The sequence below is a fragment of the Convolutriloba macropyga genome, chromosome 6 (genome assembly GCF_964194025.1).
Source record: "Convolutriloba macropyga chromosome 6, txConMacr16.3, whole genome shotgun sequence".
Lineage (NCBI taxonomy): Eukaryota > Metazoa > Xenacoelomorpha > Acoela > Convolutidae > Convolutriloba > Convolutriloba macropyga.
This window is the reverse complement of record NC_134473.1, coordinates 52,452,216-52,475,376: the sequence shown is the minus strand read 5'-3', so window position 1 is coordinate 52,475,376 and position 23,161 is coordinate 52,452,216. Positions and strand designations below refer to the sequence as shown.

The following is a 23,161-nucleotide window of genomic DNA, read 5'->3' as shown; positions in this document are numbered from 1 at the left end:
TGAGTCAAACAGTCCAAAACAGATTAAAGAAGAAGTAACAGTTCTAATCAGAATTCTAAAGATAACAGTAGAAGCCGTAATTCAACCAGAGTTCAATTCAGAGAAAATAAAGTTAATGGATTCTTTGTGGACAATCAACAAGATGAAATTAATTTAAACTAGACGAATTTTCGTAAAAAAGACAAACATTTTTATTAACTTGTACATTCAACCCGTAGGAGAGAGTAATAAACATAGCGGTTTCAAATCACAGTTTTTAGTTGATAGAGGAGCAACGTCTTCCTTAATAAACTTTGATTCTCTACAAGAACATAGGTCACTGATCGATGTTAAACTAATTGAATCTAAACAAAAAACAATCGCAGTTAACGGTGAACGATTAAAATTGTTAGGTTACATGCATGTCCCCATAGCATTTGACATTGAAGGTAAAAATTACACAGATCTCAAAAACTGTTGCAAATTAAACATTCTTTGAATGGATTTTTTGAATTTTGTAACAAAATCAATCGAGTTCGCAACGCCAAAAATGAACTTGAAAATTTATCCAAACGTCTCAATTACGCTCTCAAAATATCAAACAAAAAGTTATCCTTTTGTAAGTAAATTTGAAAAAGTTTTGCTTAACAAACCTTTCAAGCTAGAACCAAAATCTAGTAGAATTCTAACAATTACACCATCAAACCATTTTTTCAAACGAGGAACATCATTCATAGTTGACAATGGCCTTCAAGACAAAGGTTTTTACACATACAATGTCTATTGTGTAAGGAAAGAAATGGAATTGCCAATAATGCTTAACAACTCTGGTGATCGTAAAGTAACAATAGATAAAGGTTCATTAGAATACACTTTGGAAGAAATTTGTCAAAAGTCACAAAAGTACACACTGATTGAGACTGTCGCGTTCTTAGATGTCTTAACCGAAACTGAAAAGGATTTCAATCACATCTTTCATGTAACTGAAAAAGTTGAAAACCCAATTCAGACATTAGAAAATCCGAAACTAGACAAAACATATATCAAACAAGAGTTGAAAAAAGCTCGAAAAAATGTACAAAAAAGCAGTTTGCTGACCACCATGAGTTGGAAACAGATCTCAGTCAGGATCTAAAAAACTTAAAACCAAAAGCAACAAAAGAAGTTGGAATTCGACCTCAACAAATACCACTAGAAAAACTGGAAATGTTTAGCAAGTCAGACCATGAGTTTTCAAAAAATTTGACTTCAGTCAATCAGACATCAACAAAGCACAATTACTAGATCTAAGAAAACTTCTCACCAGAGACAAGGACGTCTACACTCAACACAAATATGACGTTGGCAAAATATAGCAAAAATTTCACGTAAAACTACTACAAAATTCAACCTTGACTAGGCAAAGACCATCACGAGTACCATAGCACTACCAAGAAAAATTTGAAATTTTGCTAGAACAGCTTTGTAAAGCTGCAGTCATTCGAGAAATGGGAGACGATACCGAAATGGGATCGTCATTTATTAATCCAGTGATCATTCTTCCTAAAGGAAACATAGTGAAACTAGTAATAGGCGCCATATATCTAAATTCATTAAGAGACCTAAGTAAATACTCAGGGCCTCTAGTGCCAGCAGGGCCTAAGTAAATACAGCAGGGCCTAAGTAAATACAGCAGAGCCAGCAGAGCCTAAGTAAATAAGCAGGGCTCTAGAGCCTCTATTGACTAGATCGAACGGAAACGATTTCACTACAAGTGATTTATGCTCTGCATATAATCAAGTCCCTCTAATGGAGGATACACAACAATTGACAAGTTTCGTAATAGGTTCAAAACAATACACGTTTCAACGTGGTGTTTACGGACTTTGTGGACTACTAAACTTTTTTAGTAGGATAATGACAATCCATTTTGCACCCTTAATGAAATCTAGACAAGCCGTAACTTATATTGACGACACAATCATGCAAGCTCAGACCGCTGAAAAAATGTACTCAATAACAAAAAAGTACCATCTATTGCTAAGCAAAGCAGGACTGAAAGCTCAGCCTGAGGAAACAAAATTCTTTTTGCGCAAAATACAATTCATAGGACATGTATTAGGCAAAGACGGAATTCAACCAGCAAAGAAAACGGTTGAAGATCTGAAAGCCTTGAAGACACCTGAGATTAAACGAGATGTAATGCGAGTCCTAGGTTGTTTAGGATTTTACAGCATGTACATAAAAAAACTGCATGTAGACAGTAAGCCATTTTACGATCTCATAAAAATTGAAATCACATTTCAATGGACAGATGAACACGAAAAGTTGTTCAGAGATATTAAAGATCGTATAAGTGAAGATACGGTCTTAGCAATTCAAGACACAAGATACCCCTTCCATGTTCATGTAGATGCATCACCAATTGGTTTTATTTCAATTTTAGTCCAAGAATTTCCTACAAGAAAACGGATAGTTTCATTTATTTCTCGAGTTTACACAAAAAATGAGCAAAAAATGAGTACAGCAGCCAGAAAACTTTGTGGTGTAATTTCTGCTCTACAAAAGTATAGGCTTTACATAATAGGTTCCCCACATCCAGTGTATCTCTACCCAGACCACAAGCCCCAACTGTAGCTTTTTGGACGTAGAGGAAAATTATCTCACCGATTTTTCCGCTATCAACTTGTCATTTTACAATTCCAAATTTTGAAAATAATCTGCACAGAAGGCAAAAACTTAGCTTTCCCAGACATTCGATGTAGAAACGTCTCGATAAAAAACTAAGACAAATAACAATTGAAACACAAAAAAATTCCGAAAGACATTAAATTTTACGACAAGTCAGGCAACGAAGAAAAATACTTCGTGCTGCATGACAATGAAAAGGGACAGAAAAACGATTGCTACCCCATTCTAAAACAGACTTTTCAAGGAGTTAAAAAATTGAATTTTGCAAACGAAAAATTTTTTCAAACAAACTATAAAGCCAGTGATCGAATTTGTTCAACATCGGACATCTCAGAATCCTTCTTAAAAGGAAACGCAATAAATCACTATCGTGACAAGTGCCCCCAAAAAAAAACCAATTTTAAGCGAACAAGAGGACAGTGAAAATTACTTCTCTGATTTGTCTTTTGAATTTGATGAAAATCTTGAAAAAGAGAAAGAGCGATTTGAAAAAGTTTCTACAACAGAATACCACTCTTTATTAACAACTCTGGTGATCGTAAAGTAACAATAGATAAAGGTTCATTAGAATACACTTTGGAAGAAATTTGTCAAAAGTCACAAAAGTACATACTGATTGATACTGTCGCGTTCTTAGATGTCTTAACCGAAACTGAAACGGATTTCAATCACATCTTTCATGTAACTGAAAAAGTTGAAAACCCAATTCAGACATTAGAAAATCCGAAACTAGACAAAACATATATCAAACAAGAGTTGAAAAAAGCTCGAAAAAATGTACAAAAAAAGCAGTTTGCTGACCACCATGTGTTGGAAACAGATCTCAGTCAGGATCTAAAAAACTTAAAACCAAAAGCAACAAAAGAAGTTGGAATTCGACCTCAACAAATACCACTAGAAAAACTGGAAATGTTTAGCAAGTCAGACCATGAGTTTCCAAAAAATTTGACTTCAGTCAATCAGACATCAACGAAGCACAATTACTAGATCTAAGAAAACTTCTCGCCAGAGACAAGGACGTCTACACTCAACACAAATATGACGTTGGCAAAATATAGCAAAAATTTCACGTAAAACTACTACAAAATTCAACCTTGACTAGGCAAAGACCATCACGAGTACCATAGCACTACCAAGAAAAATTTGAAATTTTGCTAGAACAGCTTTGTAAAGCTGGAGTCATTCGAGAAATGGGAGACGATACCGAAATGGGATCGTCATTTATTAATCCAGTGATCATTCTTCCTAAAGGAAACATAGTGAAACTAGTAATAGGCGCCATTTATCTAAATTCATTAAGAGACCTAAGTAAATACTCAGGGCCTCTAGAGCCAATAGGTTCTCTATTGACTAGATCGAACGGAAACGATTTCACTACAAGTGATTTATGCTCTGCAAATAATCAAGTCCCTCTAATGGAGGATACACAACAATTGACAAGTTTCGTAATAGGTTCAAAACAATACACGTTTCAACGTGGTGTTTACGGACTTTGTGGACTACTAAACTTTTTTAGTAGGATAATGACAATCATTTTGCACCCTTAATGTAATCTAGACAAGCCGTAACTTATATTGACGACACAATCATGCAAGCTCAGACCGCTGAAAAAATGTACTCAATAACAAAAAAGTACCATCTATTGCTAAGCAAAGCAGGACTAAAAGCTCAGCCTGAGGAAACAAAATTCTTTTTGCGCAAAATACAATTCATAGGACATGTAGTAGGCAAAGACGGAATTCAACCAGCAAAGAAAACGGTTGAAGATCTGAAAGCCTTGAAGACACCTGAGATTAAACGAGATGTAATGCGAGTCCTAGGTTGTTTAGGATTTTACAGCATGTACATAAAAAAACTGCATGTAGACAGTCAGCCATTTTACGATCTCATAAAAATTGAAATCACATTTCAATGGACAGATGAACACGAAAAGTTATTCAGAGATATTAAAGATCGTATAAGTGAAGATACGGTCTTAGCAATTCCAGACACAAGATACCCCTTCCATGCTCATGTAGATGCATCACCAATTGGTTTTATTTCAATTTTAGTCCAAGAATTTCCTACAGGAAAACGGATAGTTTCATTTATTTCTCGAGTTTACACAAAAAATGAGCAAAAAATGAGTACAGCAGCCAGAAAACTTTGTGGTGTAATTTCTGCTCTACAAAAGTATAGGCTTTACATAATAGGTTCCCCACATCCAGTGTATCTCTACCCAGACCACAAGCCCCAACTGTAGCTTTTTGGACGTAGAGGAAAATTATCTCACCGATTTTTCCGCTATCAACTTGTCATTTTACAATTCCAAATTTTGAAAATAATCTGCACAGAAGGCAAAAACTTAGCTTTCCCAGACATTCGATGTAGAAACGTCTCGATAAAAAACTAAGACAAATAACAATTGAAACACAAAAAAATTCCGAAAGACATTAAATTTTACGACGAGTCAGGCAACGAAGAAAAATACTTCGTGCTGCATGACAATGAAAAGGGACAGAAAAACGATTGCTACCCCATTCTAAAACAGACTTTTCAAGGAGTTAAAAAATTGAATTTTGCAAACGAACAATTTTTTCAAACAAACTATAAAGCCAGTGATCGAATTTGTTCAACATCGGATATCTCAGAATCCTTCTTAAAAGGAAACGCAATAAATCACTATCGTGACAAGTGCCCCCATTAAAAAACCAATTTTAAGCGAACAAGAGGACAGTGAAAATTACTTCTCTGATTTGTCTTTTGAATTTGATGAAAATCTAGAAAAAGAGAAAGAGCGATTTGAAAAAGTTTCTACAACAGAATACCACTCTTTATTAAAGTCTGTTGAATTGTCAGATTTAGAAATAGATGATATGAGCCTTGAGCAAGAGGTTGATGCAAGCAAAGCAAGTTTTGATACAATAGCAAGTGTTCGACTTGCAAAACCGATTTGTAACAATTACGAAATTTCAGATGGAAAAGAACTCATTGAGAAATTATCTAGATTGGCTAAAGATCTTGACTTGAACATAACAGCAATCAGCCAGGAACAATTTAAAGACCCAGTTATCCAAACTGTCAGACTTTTTGAATCAGGAAACAAAGATGAGAAAAACGTCAATTTTGACAATCAAAAGCGATGAAATCATACTTGAATAATTTTGAAAATCTTTGCCTAATGGGAAACATTTTATTTATTAAACAACCAACTGAAGATCCAAATATTCAAAACATCAAAATGTGCGCACCATTATCCCTCTACTCAAAAATTTTTGAGTTAGTTCATCAAGATTCACTTTCTGGACACAAGGTAAGAGATAAAACATTGTCATGCATAAAATGCTTTTTCTATCGGCCAGGTTTATACAAATGGGTTTCTCACCTAACAGCAAATAGAGTAGACTGTCGAAAAATAAACAAAAACGCAAAAACCTAAACGAAGCACCACTTGAAAAATGGACCGAGACTGTACCTTTCCCCTTCCACACGGTACATAGTGATCACAAAGGTCCAATAAATCCCCCTTCAAATGGAAATAAACATTGCTTAGTAGTAAATGATTCATTTTCCCATTACATTCAAGTTTACCTACCCAGTTCCATCAATATCAGCAGCTGAAACAATATCAGCACTTGAGAAAGTTTTTCTTACCTTTGAATCCCAGAAAAACTTATGTATGATAAGGGATCAGCTTTCATGAACGAAAATTTCACAAGTTGGACTCATGAACTTGGAATTACGCATGCGCCTAGAACAGCATATTCTCCTTGGACCAACCAAAATTTTGAGATCCAAAACAAGCACCTTGGCACGCACTTTTGAATATTTTTTGAACCAACCAATCGTAATTGGAGTAACTCAGCACCAAAATTTGCGTTTGCTCAAAACACAACAGCAATCACTAGCATAGGATTAACACCCTATGAGATCGTTTTTGGTCAAAAACCTCAAATCCTTCTGTCTCTAAAATTAGGATTATTAAGGTCTTCCGACTTAACCTGTAATTCAGAATTTTGCAAGATTTACCACTCCACAAACATTCAGAACAAAATAGCAAGAACGATCAGATAGACAGACTACTAAAGCCAAAATTAAGTAGTTCATTGCTTGCTCGTGAAAATCAATTCAAACAAATTTACAAAACTGCATACAATAGAGGATTTCAAGTTAACTCAAAAGCGCATCAAAACAGGAACAAAAATAAACTAGGAAAGCCTTTAGACGTAGGACAACTGGTCCCAATGAAAAATCAGTCGTTCTAAGACGGAAAATCCCAAAAAAACTACATGAACTGAGAACAGAACCGTACGAAGTAACAAAAAATTGACAAACGTAAATTACGAAATAGAATTTGTTTCAGAAATAAACGTCAGAAAGGCTGCCCATAGAAATGACCTTATTGAGTACTTCCCTACTGAAAACGTAATTTCGGAATTAGTTTTAGATTATGGTGTAAGGAATGAAAACTTTCAAACATTCTACAAAAGTTTAATGAAACAACACGTTGACAAACTTAATAAGCCAGTGGATAAATTTTCATTTCAACAACCTTTCACTGCAACTGAAATTTTTCCAGTACACAATTTTAGAAGTAATTCAAGCAATTTACAAAATGAAAATCAACATTAGTAAACACTTGAAGATAACAATACGACAATAACAAAACCAGACTCAGGATTTCCATTAGGAAGGTTTTTCAACTACTTTTGTAGACAACACACAAACACCTGATAATCGTAGTCGTAGTAGAACCAGAAGTTCTACCCAATACCACGAAACACGTATTCGTTTTGCAGATCCCCCTGACATTAGAGTCAGCCCTGTTAAAACCCAACCCCGTGTAGAGTCACCCGAAGCAAACCCAACTCCTTCGAATGACCAACGTTCATCTCGAAAAGATCGTCGAATTTTGTGACGACTGAAAGAACTTACTACTCGCTATCAAGAGGGATTTTTTAAATCTTACCTTATATCTTTACTTTAAAGGTTCAAATCATCGGAAAATTAATTGCCGAGACCTTTTCTCTTACTTCTTCTAGATTTATTCTTAGCTTTCCGACACTCCAAAAAACCAAAGACCCAGTCAATCACTAACAAATTAGTTATTATGAAAAATAATGACTTCTTTTTATAAATTTTTAACAATTTTGTTTGTCTTTATTATTGTATCTTTTTGTAGACCCTCAGTTAGGAACGAGTTGGATGACATTTCCCCTATATTAGAAGTTGTTCATTATGGCTGTTCAGAAATCAAAGAAAGCAAAATGTATGCTTTAAAACAAGTAGCCCAATGCAAAATTAAACCTGAAAATATTAAATTTGCACCTGCAACGATGACACTGTATCAAAGATCATACAGAACAAAACTAGAGGCAGTAATGTGGCGAGTAAAATCACAAGCTTTTAATTGGCACTGTGGTTTTTTATCGCACTCCTCTTTAGCATATGACCAAGTTTCCCTTACAAATGACGTAAAAGTAACGCCAGAGAGCTGCAGAACTGCTAACAAAACAGGAAAAATTTCAATAACAGAGTACGATAGGACTTATAAATTAGACATTTCGAACGAACTTTAAAACACCAATACATACACGGTGGTCTGAACGAGGACGATCACTTGGAAGATAACACAGATTGCTCTTCTTCAGGAGAAGTAAAACTTTTTTCCTTCGAAACACAAATGCAAAGAGTTGAACTTGAAGTTGATCAGGAAACCAAATCAGTTTTTACCCCGTTAGAATTGAAACTTCCATGCGAACTAAAAGAAGGAGGCTGTTAAACAGCATCTCTAGACCCCTTCGCTTAGTCATGGGAAGTGCCACAAAACCGCATTGTTACAAAACTTTTCACACAAGTAGAAAATGATAAAATTCGCAAACGAACCAGATCCAACACAATACTACATCATAAGCACGCGCGACATGCAGAATGACATTTATTGTTTGCAAAACAACATGAAAATAGACCACACGGGAGAAATAAAACTGAGGATAAAAAATGAACGAATTTGTTTTTGTGGAAAGCCTAGTCCTTTTTTATTACAAACTTTGATGATATATTTGTTTACTTTACCGGCGGGTTTGATAGGAATACGGGAAAAACCGTAATTTCGAAAATAATGTTAATTATTACAAAATGCAGATTGGCACCGACAACAAAACAAGAGTGAACGGTTTTTACGAGACACCTAAAAACCAGCTAGTCGGTAACCAACACTTTGGAAATCGTAGACAAATTTTTGAAAATGCTGGAGAAGACACTATCGATTATGATGCTCATATGCATATGAAAATTAATTTCATGACGTATAAAGTCTATAGTGATTTGAAACAGTCTGACTTCTTTATTTAACAAAATATGTGCGAGCTCAGACGCACTCAAATCCAAATGATTAATGCATTGTCGTACGAAAACAATAGATTGGCCGGATACTTGTTAACCGGAAATAGTTCAGTGTTCTTAGAAAAAGAAGGTGTTATAGGTTTCCTATATCCGTGTCCAAAGAAAATTTCACCGCTTAAAGTGCTTGATCGCTGTTACGACCGTATTCCGATCTTTTATGACGGAACAACTATGTTTGTTAATCCTATTACAAGCCAAACATTTCCATTTGCTAATGAAATAGACTATACAGATACTTTCAAAGTTTTGTTTCAACTTGATTTAGATAATGATAATTCTTGGTATCAGTTGATGACGGCGCCAATTCCTTTCAAACCGCCCGCTGTTTTTGCTCCACAACAAATTGGTTATATTCAAAAAATCCCAGATTATGATTCTCGTCGTGCAGGTATTTACACTGTAAACCAGTTGAAAGATTTCTGCAGAACAATTGTGCACAAATCTGCTTCTCATTCAATTTTGAAAAAGATTTCTCGAACATTGCTTCAAAACGCACACATAGGCAATAGTCAACGCGATATCTATCGCGCCGCAGGTCTCAATAATCAATTATATTTAGATTCATTGTGGTCACCATCTTTTTTCCTTGATCAGTTTAAAAGTACTTTTGGAGAAATAGGCTATTAAGTAGAAAGAGCCGGAATTTTGGTTTGCATGTTTTATGTTAATCAAGTTTTTGATCGATGTTGTCATTTTTATTCTAAGAGCTTTCGAGATACAAAAACTGTCGAAAAACACTATTGGTTTTCCGAAAACATTACTAGGAGCCTCGTACAATTTGTTTCTACTCTCTATTGTAACATCAATTTATCAAACACCTAAAGATGATGAAAACTCTGAAAACAATACAAACAATGAACCAAACAGAAGTCGATATCTCAAGCATACAGCAGATGATAACATATATCATGACAACATTCAAATAGAATTGTCACCACTGACTGTCCCTGAAGCACCAGCACCTGTGCTAGAGTTTACGCCTATTTATCCTAAAGTTCCTAATGAGCAAGAAGTAAATGCAGTTGCTCCCCCATAATTCAGTCATCCAATTTGTTTTTTATACCTGATTAATCTCAAATAATACACTCCTATTAGTATAAGCTAATTGTTTCAGCATTATGATCTGAGATGCAAAGTTTGATGATCCTTTCGTCTCTGAGTGCCATAAAGGTTTATTTATAAAATTGCACGAATTTTTTGGACACATATGTTACTCTTTTATACCTGCTTATGAAAACTTAGTGCACTTGAAATTTCGCGCACCTAAATTTTCTGACTCATTAAACATATTAAATTATTCAGACCACGAAAAATTTTATACTCGTATAGAATTTTTACTTGATTGTGAATATGGTCTGCTCAATTTATGAGCAACATCCACTTCCTTTTATAAAAAGATGCACCTCGACCTTCAAAAATCCCTACGGGATCTGATTTTTTTTTGCTTTTTCATACATTTTATCTAATTTTGCCTTATTTCTCAAACATTTCAGAGAACTAAACGTATTCACTGTACATTGCAAACACTTCGATCCCCACGAAAACGAGAATAACGTTTTGGAATGTAATTTTATTACCAAGGCAGTTTTGTAAGACCTTAAAAAATCAACCGATCCTTCACAGTTCACTTCCCCTATCAAATAACCCCCACTTTAGAAATAATATTTGATTTTGTTGACTCTTGGGACGAAGGTTCTATCACCATACCAGCTTTTTCACCTTATTGGAACATTATTATGATGTTTTCAGAACAGAATTTGGATCAAATCCCAATTGATATATCCAATTGGTGATGATTAATGTACAGAACAGATCCCTTACCCTTAAATTGAATAATACTGTGTATATTATCCTTGGATTATCTACCACCAATAATTCTTTTATAATTTATATTCGCCAACCCGACAGCATTTTAAACCACTATATAAAATTGAAAATTAGCCACCCCAAATACTTGAAATTGCCCTGTTCATATCTTTTTATTCTAACGCCGAACTAACAATTAAGTAACCTTTTACGTTATTTTGATCATGTTTTTCTTATTAAATAGAGAATTAGTTGAAATTTGTAGTTTCGAAAAAACCTTCGAAAGAGAACTTTCCCTCCAAGCTTTCATTTTAGTACACCTGAAGAAAGTCGACTCCCAAGAACAATCAACCCTCTCAATAGGCCCCACTTTTGGTTATTGGAACTATTTATTTTATCTCCTCGAAGATCACGCCAAATGTGCCCGAAATATCTGCAAAGAAAACAATAAATTAATATAAATTGATATTCCATTTAAACCAGCATCGGGTTAGAAAAACTGACATTAAACGTTGCTTCGCAGAAACTAATAATTACACCTTCCCTTCCCTAGAAATTTATTATATAAATATCGACACCCAAGAATATTTAATTAAAACACTTAATCCTCTATCACCCCACTAAAATTTCTTTTTGAAAATTGAAAAATCCCTTAAGTTGAAATTAAGTTGAAATCAAATAACCCCCCAGCCAACATCGACAACGAAACGATTTATCCTACCCGCGATTTTTAAAGTGGGAAATTGTTTATCATCTAGAATAGTTTTTCCCCTACAGATTTCATCACGCCCCCCGTTGTTGAATACCGTGATGAATGTCCCATTTTTTTAAAGGTTATTTCCCGTTGGAAAAAACTGCACCCTTCCAAAGGAGACCAACCCCCCATTTAATTTGCCCCGATTGTAGAACTAAACTTTTCCTCCACTCCTCCCAACCAAATTGCCCCAGTTGCCTCCGCCATGTTTATACAATATCCCTTAGTTTTTATTACCGATAATTTTGCTGTAACTAATTGAAGAAGTGTGTCACCTCCTCCACTCACCCTCACATAAAATGTCACCAGAACCTTGAACATTTTGTGTGCAATCCTTGTGGCCAAGATAAGACCTAGTGCCCCATTTGCTTGAAAAAGATTAACCCCGACGACGTTTGGTCGGAGAGTTATTGAAAGATGCACCCTATTTATGTACCAATCCTGATTTTTCTCTCCTTTATCATCACCCTTTCTGTTGGCCTCCCCATAGAAGTCCTCCTCCTTCTCCTCCTCTAACGACCTTCAGCACAAACAGGTATATCCCGCAACACAAAAAATTTCCAGCTGCGCGGGTCGTTGCACGGAGGGGAGCCACGAGATCCGAAACCCGATTTTAGTCAGTTAACTCTGACACAATCTGATCTAAAACTCCTAAACAAATAAAAAATTTTTTTGATTGATAGGATATTCCGATTTTAAAACGATCGTAATATCGTTTTCCAAATTTCCATTCCTTCGAATTTTTCTTTTCTTTCTTTCTACCCCGGTGGGAGCTTCGCAAAATTGATTCTGCACATAATGTGTGATTGTATCCCTGTACTCAAAGATCATGAACTTGTCGGTACGATAAACCGTACGATGGTTTTCGCTTGAAAAAGTTAATGTTTCATCTTAAATGTTTTTATATGATTATGATCACATAAGATGACCAAAAGTCAATTAGAAGACATCCAGCTGCCCACAAAGCAGTATGACCCCGTGACCAACTGGATGGCAGATCTTCCATCACTAACAAAGAAACCTAGGGCGGTCTACCGTCGTCGACGTGGCAATAATAACAACAACAACAGCAACAACAACAACAACAACAACAACAACAACAACAACAACAACAACAACAACAACAATAACATCAACAACAACAACAACAACAACAAATTGAGACAACATCAGCCACAACACAAACAACAACAGCGCCAACAGCCCCAACAACATCAACAGCAGCCTTCAAAGACAAACACGTCTATTTCTGTCGCAAAACAGCTCCTCAATGATGTTCTATCAAAAGGCAACATTTTCCCGCTAAAACCCAGACGCCTCGAAATGCAGTTCAAAAGAGAGATTTTTCCCCTGAAAGAAAACCCATAGTTCATCACTTCACTGGACTATTCACTAAGACCTAAAAACAACCAGTTGCGAATTGATGACACTGCCGTAATTCAGAATTTGACAACAAACGAAAAAATTGTAGTACCAACTGAAGTGTTGCCAATCCAAACAAAATTTTCCCTAGTTCAATCATTGAACCAATGGAGGCCTAGAGCTCGAAACGTCAGCGAATGAACATACGAAATTGAGAACAAGATGCTGAAAGTTCGCTCAAGTTTCTTCTTTGAGCATCTCACAGCTTTCCCAAAACCCGAAAATAGTAACACTGAGAAGGAACCTAGCTGTGGAAACGACCTTGCTGTCTTAAATCCGAAAAAGTTTGGGGAGTCAGAGAATGCTCTGATGGACTTACAGTCCAAAATGAGCAAACTGGAAATCTCGGCTCAAACAACAGGGCGAGAAAGAGCAGCTGCCGAAGAAATTGCTAGTTTTTTATCAGACGGTTAAAATCAGAGACCAGCAACATTCAGATCTCTTATACAAATGTAAAACTCTGATTGAGGCTAACAAGCTGATGGCTGAGGAATTAAAGAAACTAAGAGATGAACACAAAAAGGCCCTCAGTAAATTAACAGCACAACTTGAACATTCTCAATTCTGTACTTCATAAGTTTTAGCTTTGAAAGTTTCCTGTCACTTGTCAAAATCCACTATTTAACCTCTTCATAACTAGTACTTTTTGTACGCGATTTTGCATTTCTTGCCTTGTCGTGCAAAATGTATACTGAAACTTTGCTTAACATTGTCTACCTGTTTATCCTCATCAGTAAGCCAAAGTTGTAAACTTTTAAAGTTATTTTATCTTAGTATGTTGCTTTTTAATCTGCAACTTTTTGTAAAAACTATTATTGTTTCTTTAATAATCTCAATGTAAACTTTGTACGATAGAGCACAATTTATTTCTTCTTTAAAGCGGGGAGAGCTGTTGTATTGCTAATTGGATAATTGCCACCGCAATTACCTACACTACAGGACGTTTATAATTATTTAACCGTTGACTTTGTGGACACTTTAGACTTAGTATAAACTGACGGAATACTAAGAGAGAACTATGCTGCGTGAAATGCGTTGAGTGAAAAACACATTTTTCATGGCCAAATACTGCTGTGTAATATTTAATACACTATAGGCCATGGCGGCTGATTCACTGCCGCTATTGATACGCGTATTATGTGATGGATACTGAAGCTATCCAGGCCGCTCTTCACCGCAGCAAGTCTGAAACAAATATATGACTAAAGTCGAATAATAATCGGTTCCACGAATGACCTAAGAATTAATTCTGAGCTAGTCATAAGTCTTGTGATTTTTGAGTCGCGTTGACTCAAGTTTAACCACGCACGAGCCTAGAGCTTGATGTTGAAGGAAATCAGTATCTCAACTCAACCAGCGCGACTTAAGCCGCTTCAGTTTCAACTGAAACTCTCTCTCTCTCTCTCTTTCTCTCTCTCTCTCTCTCTCTCTCTTCCTCTCTCTCCTCTAAAAGCGAAATCTCTACACCTCCGCTAAGCGGGAATAACAGCAGCGATTGTAAGTCTGCCGATTTTGTAGCAAAACAAACTTAGAGTAATATTCACATCCAGCAGTAAGATGGATTTAGTTTCTTGATTACGATTAGATACCCCGTCATTTTTTCAAGTAAGATTTACACCCAATTGTGCTCTATCCTTTCTATCTATTTATTGATTAATCTTTATATCTAATCAATTTCATTTCTAGCAAATAACACATAGGTTTGGAAATGAGCAAAGAACATTGTGAGCATTTAGTGAGACTTATTCTAGCACTTGGTTAAGGTCGCGTAATTAATATTCGTTTAGCTCTAGTGTTGTAATTAATATCAAGCGAACAAAAATCCCTACCACATCAGAGCTAAAAATATGTGACTGGAAATTAATATGATTGCTTGGGAGTAGTGTTTTGAACAAATTGACAATTTGTTTTTTATATAAACACTTGTTTGGCGAAACAAAGTTCAACTAATTCTTCCAGACTAATCATCTAAGCCAACTAAAAAAATCTATTCTGAATTATTTGAAACATGCAATGCCCTTATTGTGGCAAAAACACTAGACTGTAACTAGACTAAAGTTTATATACATTAAGAAGGAGTTTGAGTTCTTGTTAAAATTGAGTTTTGGAAATCACTGTATTAAAACATTTCTTCAGCGTCAGGTGGACTCAGCCATTTCAAGTGCCGTGAAGGACTTCTACTGGCTGATATCGACATTGTACTTGAATTGGTCGTTTGACCTCTTGGCTAGCCTCGTAGAGTATGAGGGACGAGTTTCAATTGCTTCAGGTGAGTAATCTCTTATAATAACTGATCTATACTAAACAGAGAGAAAATAAAATAAAATAAAATAAATTTGCAAGTTAAAATAAAAAAAGAAAGAATCGATGTTCTTTGGTGGGGCTCGAACCACCTTCTGCGCATCTGCTGATCGGTTAGCGCACTGGACCAAACCATTGTGCTTCACTTCACTGTAACTTTTCTTAGAGTTCATCCAAATAGAATATGTCTTCTGGTTCAAATCAAGTCGTATAATCTCATCACTTTAAAGACGAAGAATTTCGTTGTTGTTATTGAAAAAGAAAAAGATTTCGTTTAAATTGAAGATAATAGGATTGTGATCTAAGACAAATGTGTTTTCAACTTCAATTAAAAGAAGTAATGACGTGATAAAAAGTGCTACGCTGACCTAAACCGTAAATCACTGAAACCAAACCGCGCGCAGCACAAAACTATAATATTAGACTTTTCTGTTGCTTAAATAAATCAGTGGAGTGTTGAGTAAAAAAGAATAAAATGGATGAAAGTTAAGGGAGGAAGGCTTGGGTAATCTGTTCAGCCCCGAATTTGCTAAGCGAGCAGCTGGCTGAACAGAAGGAGACAAAGGAGTGAAATGGAATAAAAGTGGGTTGTATCTGGCCCCAAATTGACTAAGCGAGCGGTTGGCCATAAACTTTTAACATGTCTGATAATTTAGGAGACGCATGTGTCAGAAATATAAAATGTAGGAAAACGTTCGCAAGTTAATACTTCGCGTCTTCTAACTGGTGTCGATTCAACTTTTCAATTTCGTTTTCGCGTATTTCACCGTTGCGCATTTTTGCTCTGCTGTAACACGTGAAGTAAATCTTTTTGAGCTAGCTGTAGGTAACTGACGCATTAGTCGAGATAGAGCATAAATCAAATAGCAAGAGTTGAAGAGAGTTGGACTCGAACCGTAGTTGTTGGTACAGAGTTCTTCCAGTTCACCCCCCCCCTTCCGTTCACAACCGCGCTGCCGGCTAATAATTTGCTGTTTTTTCGTTTGCTATTTCCTATGTTTGTTTTTTTTCTCTGCCCAGATTTCAAAATATAGGTGCACCTCCTTTTTTCCAGGTTTTGTCTTTGTATTATTGTTGATTATTTTCCCAAGTTTTCCAATGACTTCAGTCCGACTACCGATCTTTGCTGGAAAACGATTAATGATCTTGAAACTAGGGATACGCTGGGGCTCGATCCTTGTTCTGTCATTCGACTGTATTTTGATCTTATATCTACGCCGAACGTCCATAGTGCGCCAGTTAATCATCACTTTTTTTAGTATTGTTGTAACTAGACAGTGGCAAAACAAATGTGAGCTTGACCTCTGCGACCGTACTTTGACAGTTTCAGGATGTGACAATAGACATAGACGTAGAGGATGAGTTACTGAATACCTTGTCATCAAGGGAAGAACTGACTATGCCATCAACGGCCCTGATTGTCTGTCCCTACATCCGAGCTCCCTTGAGGATCAAAATAGAGAAAACGAAATTAATACAATATAAAAGAACGACTGTTTTTGCTATAATTGTTCTTTATCTACACGTTTATTTCAAATTACTCAAACAATCCGCTGCCATTCATTTTCTCAGCATCGAAAAAATTCCAAGCGATTGGTACTTTTGAAATCATCACCCGGTCCATAACAATTTAAGAGCCCTGCTTTTTACCCGTTTTGCATACATTCCAAAAAATTCAAAAAATTTAGAAAATAATTCGCAACAGCTCGTAAAATTGTGCCAATATTTGTTTTGGAACGCTTTTGCTGGCCGTCTAAAACTGTATATGCGATCGAGTTCAGCAATATATATACCGTTGCACTACAATATTATGAACACTATGATCCTTTTTATTGTACCTCCCCACCTCTTTCATGTTTCATCTAGAGGGCCTTCGTAATTGGTGATGAATTCATGAACTGACAAAGTTTGCTCGTCCACTGTCAAAAAGAACATCTTAATGGCAATGAACAAGATAGTTGTTTAGTGTATACCAAATATATTCGTACTTATCAAAAAGTAATAGATATTCCTATTACTTTTTGATAAGCACTAATATATTTGGCGTATACTAAACTATTTTGATCATTGCCCTTCAAATTTGCTTTATGACAGTGGACGAGCAAACTTTGTCAGGCAATGATTTTGTTCACGGGGAAAAGAGACAGCTTCGGTGCTTTACATAGAATACATTTTATTTAAAAGGACAATCCAATCAGAACAGGATACCAGAACAAGTTCTACAAGCTGGAAGATCTATTCTACCAAAATGGTGTTGATATCCAGCTATATGGCCACAAACACAACTATGAACGCATGTATCCCATCTACAACTACACTTGGGAACGAGTTGACAACCCAAAATTATACCAAGACCCAACGTACCCTGTTCACGTGATTTCAGGCTCGGCAGGAAACAGAGAAATTCACCCCCCACTGAGCTACCCTGAACCCGAATGGTCGTATTTCAGGAAAAATGAGTATGGGTTTGCGTATCTGAAGGTGCTAGATCGACTGGCTATCGAAATTAGCCAGTACTCGATTGATTTTGGAGGTTATATTGACAGTTTTGTGTTGAAAAAGAGCCAAGACTATCCGAGTTTTTATCCAGTGTCTTGATAAAAACGAACGAGTAACGGACTGAATATCAAGTATTAATCAGTACTGATTTAATGAAATTGTAAATACTCAGTGAAATTTCAAGAGCTTACTCAGTAAGATCAGTACTGTTTCAGAGCTCTGATCATGTCACTTTTTAGACTATACAACTTTTTAGACTTTTTATATTAGCTGTAGTATATCTATAAACTTTCACTCAATTATTCACTCATGAATTCACGAAAGTTACAAAATCTTACAAGACTGGACAGCATACACTTCCAGCCAGTCCAGTCAGTGAGTCTTGTATGATTTTGTAAATTTCATTATTTAAAATACGAATTCTTCCTGTATACACAGCAAGACAAATTCAATTATTTAACATTCACCCTTTCTAACATAAATTTGTCTGAATCAAATCTAAGTTAGATTGCTTAGTTATTGCTTCTCGAATAGATGTTGCTGTGTTCTGCCGATGGATACCCTAGTGATGAGTGAATTTAAAACTTGCAAGATTCTTGCAAGAATCTTACAAGATATCAATCAAGGCAAAAAATAAATCAGGGTACAAATGTTTTAGAAAACATCTTTGAAGCAAATTATTGTTTATTGAACAAATTACAAAACCGAATTCATTAAAAAATTTTTTTAGCCCGGATTCAAAATCTTGCAAGAATCTTGCAAGTTTTTGAATTCTGGAAAATTTAATTGTGTATTTTTAGTAGCTAAAACTAACTGAAAACCAAATGAAACTATGCGTATGCATTCACCTGCAAGATTGCTTCCAAGTTGCTTGCAAGTTTTTCAATTCAGCGATCACTAGGGTATTAAACAGTTTAAAACAAGCAGCATATTGCTAGATACTACCACAGCAGGTTGCCGATGAATTAAAAGTGAAGTGAACGTACTTTGCTGAGATCGCTGCCAAATGACAGCGTTTATCAAAAACCGCGTGGAGGTTGAAAGTGTTGGGCCAGGAAATCGAACTGACTTTCAGAAGGAGATCGCAACCTCGAAAACAGTTTATCCGGCCTTGAGATCATAGCAATTAAAATTCATGGCTAATTATAATTAACTTCATGGCATATACATACGTACAGACATAAATACAAATATACATAGAAATATATATACATATATATATATATATATATATATATATATATATGTGTGTGTGCGTGTGTGTGTGTGTGTGTGTGTGTGTGTGTGTGTGTTCGCCGGGCATATAGTGAGTTCCAGAATTGCGTGATACCATCACTTTAGAACTCTGAGGCCTTGAATTTTTTAAATGAAACTTTGATGTTAAGTTGTCAATTAGTTTCCTAAATTTTAGATCTAATCTTCATTGTATTTAAAATTGGTAAACCGAAACCAACGAGGGACAGAGAGTGGAGTTGGAGTGAAATGGAGCAGCCTTTGGGTAAAAATCTTGTGTAAAATTATCGAGCAAACAAAAGCAAAATAGTCTTTGCAAATTCGTTAAGTTGTTACAAGTACAGAGGATATTGGATGCAGTGAACCCAGTCTTATTGCAGCATAAATACACAACAAAACACTTTACAAAAACAATTGTAGTTTTGGTCCAATGTACGTCCCCAAACCCTAAAATTGAATTCCTAGAAACGCAATCGTTACGAACAACTGACTTTTTTGACCCTGTGCATTGCACGTTTGGAGGGATTAAATAGTGGTTTTAGGTAACCAAAAAGTCCAAGAAACGCAAAACAAAAAAAAATGCTTTTAGGCAATTGGTTGTCATTTAAGGAATTATTTGGCAGCTCATTATTAACGTAGACAGGAAAAAAGAATGCAAAAAAAGCTTTAGTCGCAAAATTTTTGCAGGAAAAATCAAATTGGTTTCATGAAATATAAGCCAGTCAAAAGTAAATCAACCTAGAACTTTGTAATCCTACCGTGGAAAGAATTATTTTCGCCAATAAGATGTAGCACTTAAAAATCTCAACCAAATTATTTCGAAGAACATAAGGGTTGTTTAGAAGAAATTAGACACATTTCAACAAATGTTGAAAATATAAGCGTCTGAAATTTCTGAAGTCCACAGATATAAATAGATATTATCCAAAATCCGACTTAAACTGAAATTCAACTGATGGTACATTGGACAATTGTGAGCTCAATGAGAAAAACAGAGTTTTTTAGGCATCACGAAGATGTTCGTTTACTGAAGACTTTTTTGAAACCCAAAAAGTAAACAAAAATTTATCAGCAGCATTGCGCCTCTAGAAAGACACGTTACGTTGAGAGATAAATAATTCAAACTACCAGCTTTTTACTACCAAAGTGTTAAGAGCGGTTGAAACCATACAAAACTGAGGAACTTAGTGACTTTTCATTAGGATTTCAGTGAGAAATCTGATATAAAACAGGTCAAAAATAAACCATGATAAACCCTAATTGGAAGCAAATTTTAACATAGTAGGGTACAGAAAAGTATTTTTAAGGAAAAAAAAATAAAGGAAGAGCATTCTAGTACTTGCTTAGCAGCGCAGAGCATCATGAGCTAAATCATGAAACTAGAATACAAAGTAACCACGGTGCTCCGGCCATCTTGAGAAAACATTTACAATTCGTGAAAAGCCAAAAGATATGGTACAACTCGTGACCAACCTTGTGTAGCCATTATTGTAATATACCTCAGTTCACCCTGTTTTAAACGAAATGGCACATTATTTATTGCTGATAAAAAGTAATCTGATTAAGTACTCTTAAGCATATGAGAAAAAATTGAGGGATAAAAGGCTCAAGTGGAGCATTTTGCTCACATTGAGGGAAAATCGTACGTATTTAGTGGTTTTATTGTGAAGGAAAATAGCCGCGTAAAATGATTATTGAAACGGCAGAGTTAACAAAATTTTTTGATACAAAGGATAATAAGTTTCTCGCAATTAAGAGAGCTGCTGGAAAGCAGAAGCTGTTACAGTCTTTGGATATCGGTTGTCAATTGAATAGGTGATACTGCTTGATGGATTGTTAAACTCTTTTGGAATTATTGTGGACCACAAATTTATTTGAAAGAAGATTTTCTTATGAAAATACTCTTTCTGAAGAACAATTTTATTAGTAAATTTGATAGAGTTTCGTTCGCTAGCTTGTACTCGACGGAAGCCTTCTAATGGCAAGGAATTTTACACAGATTTTTCCGAGGGGGTTCTCCTGTTAAAAAGGAGTGGTGTTTGACAAAAATTGCAGGAGACATAATTGTGAACAGATTTCTGCAAGGGCGGCGATAGTCACCCAATAGTGGCAACAAAATCGATAGATCAATCGGAGGATCAAAATGATGATAATCATAACAAGCCTGGGAGACATGCAGGAGGAAGAAGATCGGAAGATGTAGAGCTACAGATTAAATTTAATTAAACAGATGGTTTTTTCGAAGAAACACCTTGATTCTTCTTGGAACAAGTAATTGGACGGGGCGTACTAGAGGCAGAACTGGAGCAGATACATTGAAGCAATTACAGGAACAGAGACGAGAAGAAGGAAAACACAAAATTGAGACAGCGATTGAAAACCCTAAGGAGGCTTTAGACTAATAGACATAATTTCAGAGAACAGGGGAAGGACTCGATTTGGAGAACCACTTAACCTCTCCTGCATATGAAGTTTGGTAGGACTGGAGTTTTTTTTGAATGTTTGTGAAGTGTTCAAGTTGACACACGAAGAACTGAGGAAGTTTTTACCAGAAAAGTTCTGCTGTTCGGCACTTCACGTTTTGAGTTATCTGTTTTGTGGATTTTGGATACTAATCAAACGAATCCTGCTTGATGTTTTCATTTAACTTTTTACGTCTTTGACGTAAGATTGTAAAATGTTCCGTAGATATACGGGTAAGCTTTTGAAAGAATCTTGATAGAAAGGACGGTTATGAGCGAACATTGGGGCACTACGACTTAGTGTTTCCAAGTGGTTTTTTTTTCAGAATTGTTTTTTTACAGAAGTTAAACCAAAAAACAGAAATTATTGACAACTGAAGTCCTTCCTCGTGGGACTGAACAACCTTCTTGGGGACAAACGCACACTACCAGTGGCAAAAGGAACAACCATACAAGTTTTTCAGAAATTGGATAGTGTCTTGGGTGCTACCTTGTCCCCGCGGGAAGCCTTCTAACGACAATAGATACTACGCAAGCGCTTCTGTGTGGGCTCTCTCGTTTACAAAAAGGAGGTTATCTGACCATATTTCAAGATAACACGCTTGTGAACAGATTTGTGGGAAGTCTGGTAAACCTTGCTCAAAGTAGGATTCGAAATGATCAATAGGAGGATCACCTTGCGGATAACCATGGAGACAGGAGGAAGGAGATTGGAAGATTTTGAGCTGCAGAGACAATTCAATGTAGGAAGGCCATTTTTTCAAAGAAATACCTCGATTTTTCTTGGATGGAGTTTTTGGACTCGGCGTAATAGAAGCAGAACTTGAGTAGTTACATTGAAGCTATTAAAGAAATAGAGACCAGAAGAGGGAAAAGAAAAAAATTACAAAAACGATTGAAAAAATAAAGGAGGATTCTGAGCAATAGACGTATTTTCGGAGTACAATGGCAGGACTCGATTTGGAGAACAATTTTCTCTCTTCTGAATAAGAAGTTTGGTAGGAATGGCTTGAGTTTTATTTGCATCTTTGTGAAGTGTTCAAGTTGACAGACGAAGAAGTAATGAGGTATTTACTAGAAGCATTCTTCTATAAGGCAATCTATTTTGTGGACTTTTTGCCGCGTGGACTTTGGATACTTATCACACGAATCCAGATTGATGTGTTCACTTATTGTTGCACATCTTTGTCGTAGGGCTGTATAACGTACAGCAGACGTAAGAGTACGCTTTTGAAAGATTCGCCGTACAAAGGACGATTCGTACAATGGACGATTTTCAGCAATCAATGAAGCACTCCGAATTAGTGTTTCAAAGTGAGTTTCTTTACAGAAATAAAGCTATGGAGTCAAAAACTAAACAAGAAAGATAAAGAATTTACAACAGATGTCATTGCTCAAGTGAACATTTGTCAGCATTAAAAACTGTTGGCTTTGGAATGAAAGCACAAACTAGAAAATCATTTGATAACAGAGTCAGAGATCAAGCAACTAGCTTCAACAGCGGATCCAATCCGTTCCTGCCGTAGCCAGTCACATTCGAAAAATTGCGAAGGAGCAAGTTAGTTGTAGTAAAAGTAAAATTTGGTAACGACTAATTAAAGTAATTGTTGGACCAACGTTTTCCTCGTGGTTGGGATGTTGGAAGGCGTTA

At 35.9% G+C, this 23,161-nt stretch overlaps 1 protein-coding gene across 3 annotated transcripts in view; it reads left to right on the top strand.

The window, feature by feature from the left end:
* The window catches only part of LOC142341756 (acid phosphatase type 7-like), a 324,947-nt gene extending 306,666 nt beyond the window's left edge, over positions 1–18,281 (top strand). For all 3 annotated transcript variants that reach the window (XM_075392947.1, XM_075392949.1, XM_075392948.1), the window contains one exon: positions 17,501–18,281. In XM_075392947.1, the coding sequence (XP_075249062.1) occupies positions 17,501–17,914 (414 nt within the window). In that variant the 3' untranslated portion in view covers positions 17,915–18,281. The remainder of the gene's footprint in view (positions 1–17,500) is intronic.
* The last annotated feature ends 4,880 nt before the right edge of the window (positions 18,282–23,161 follow it).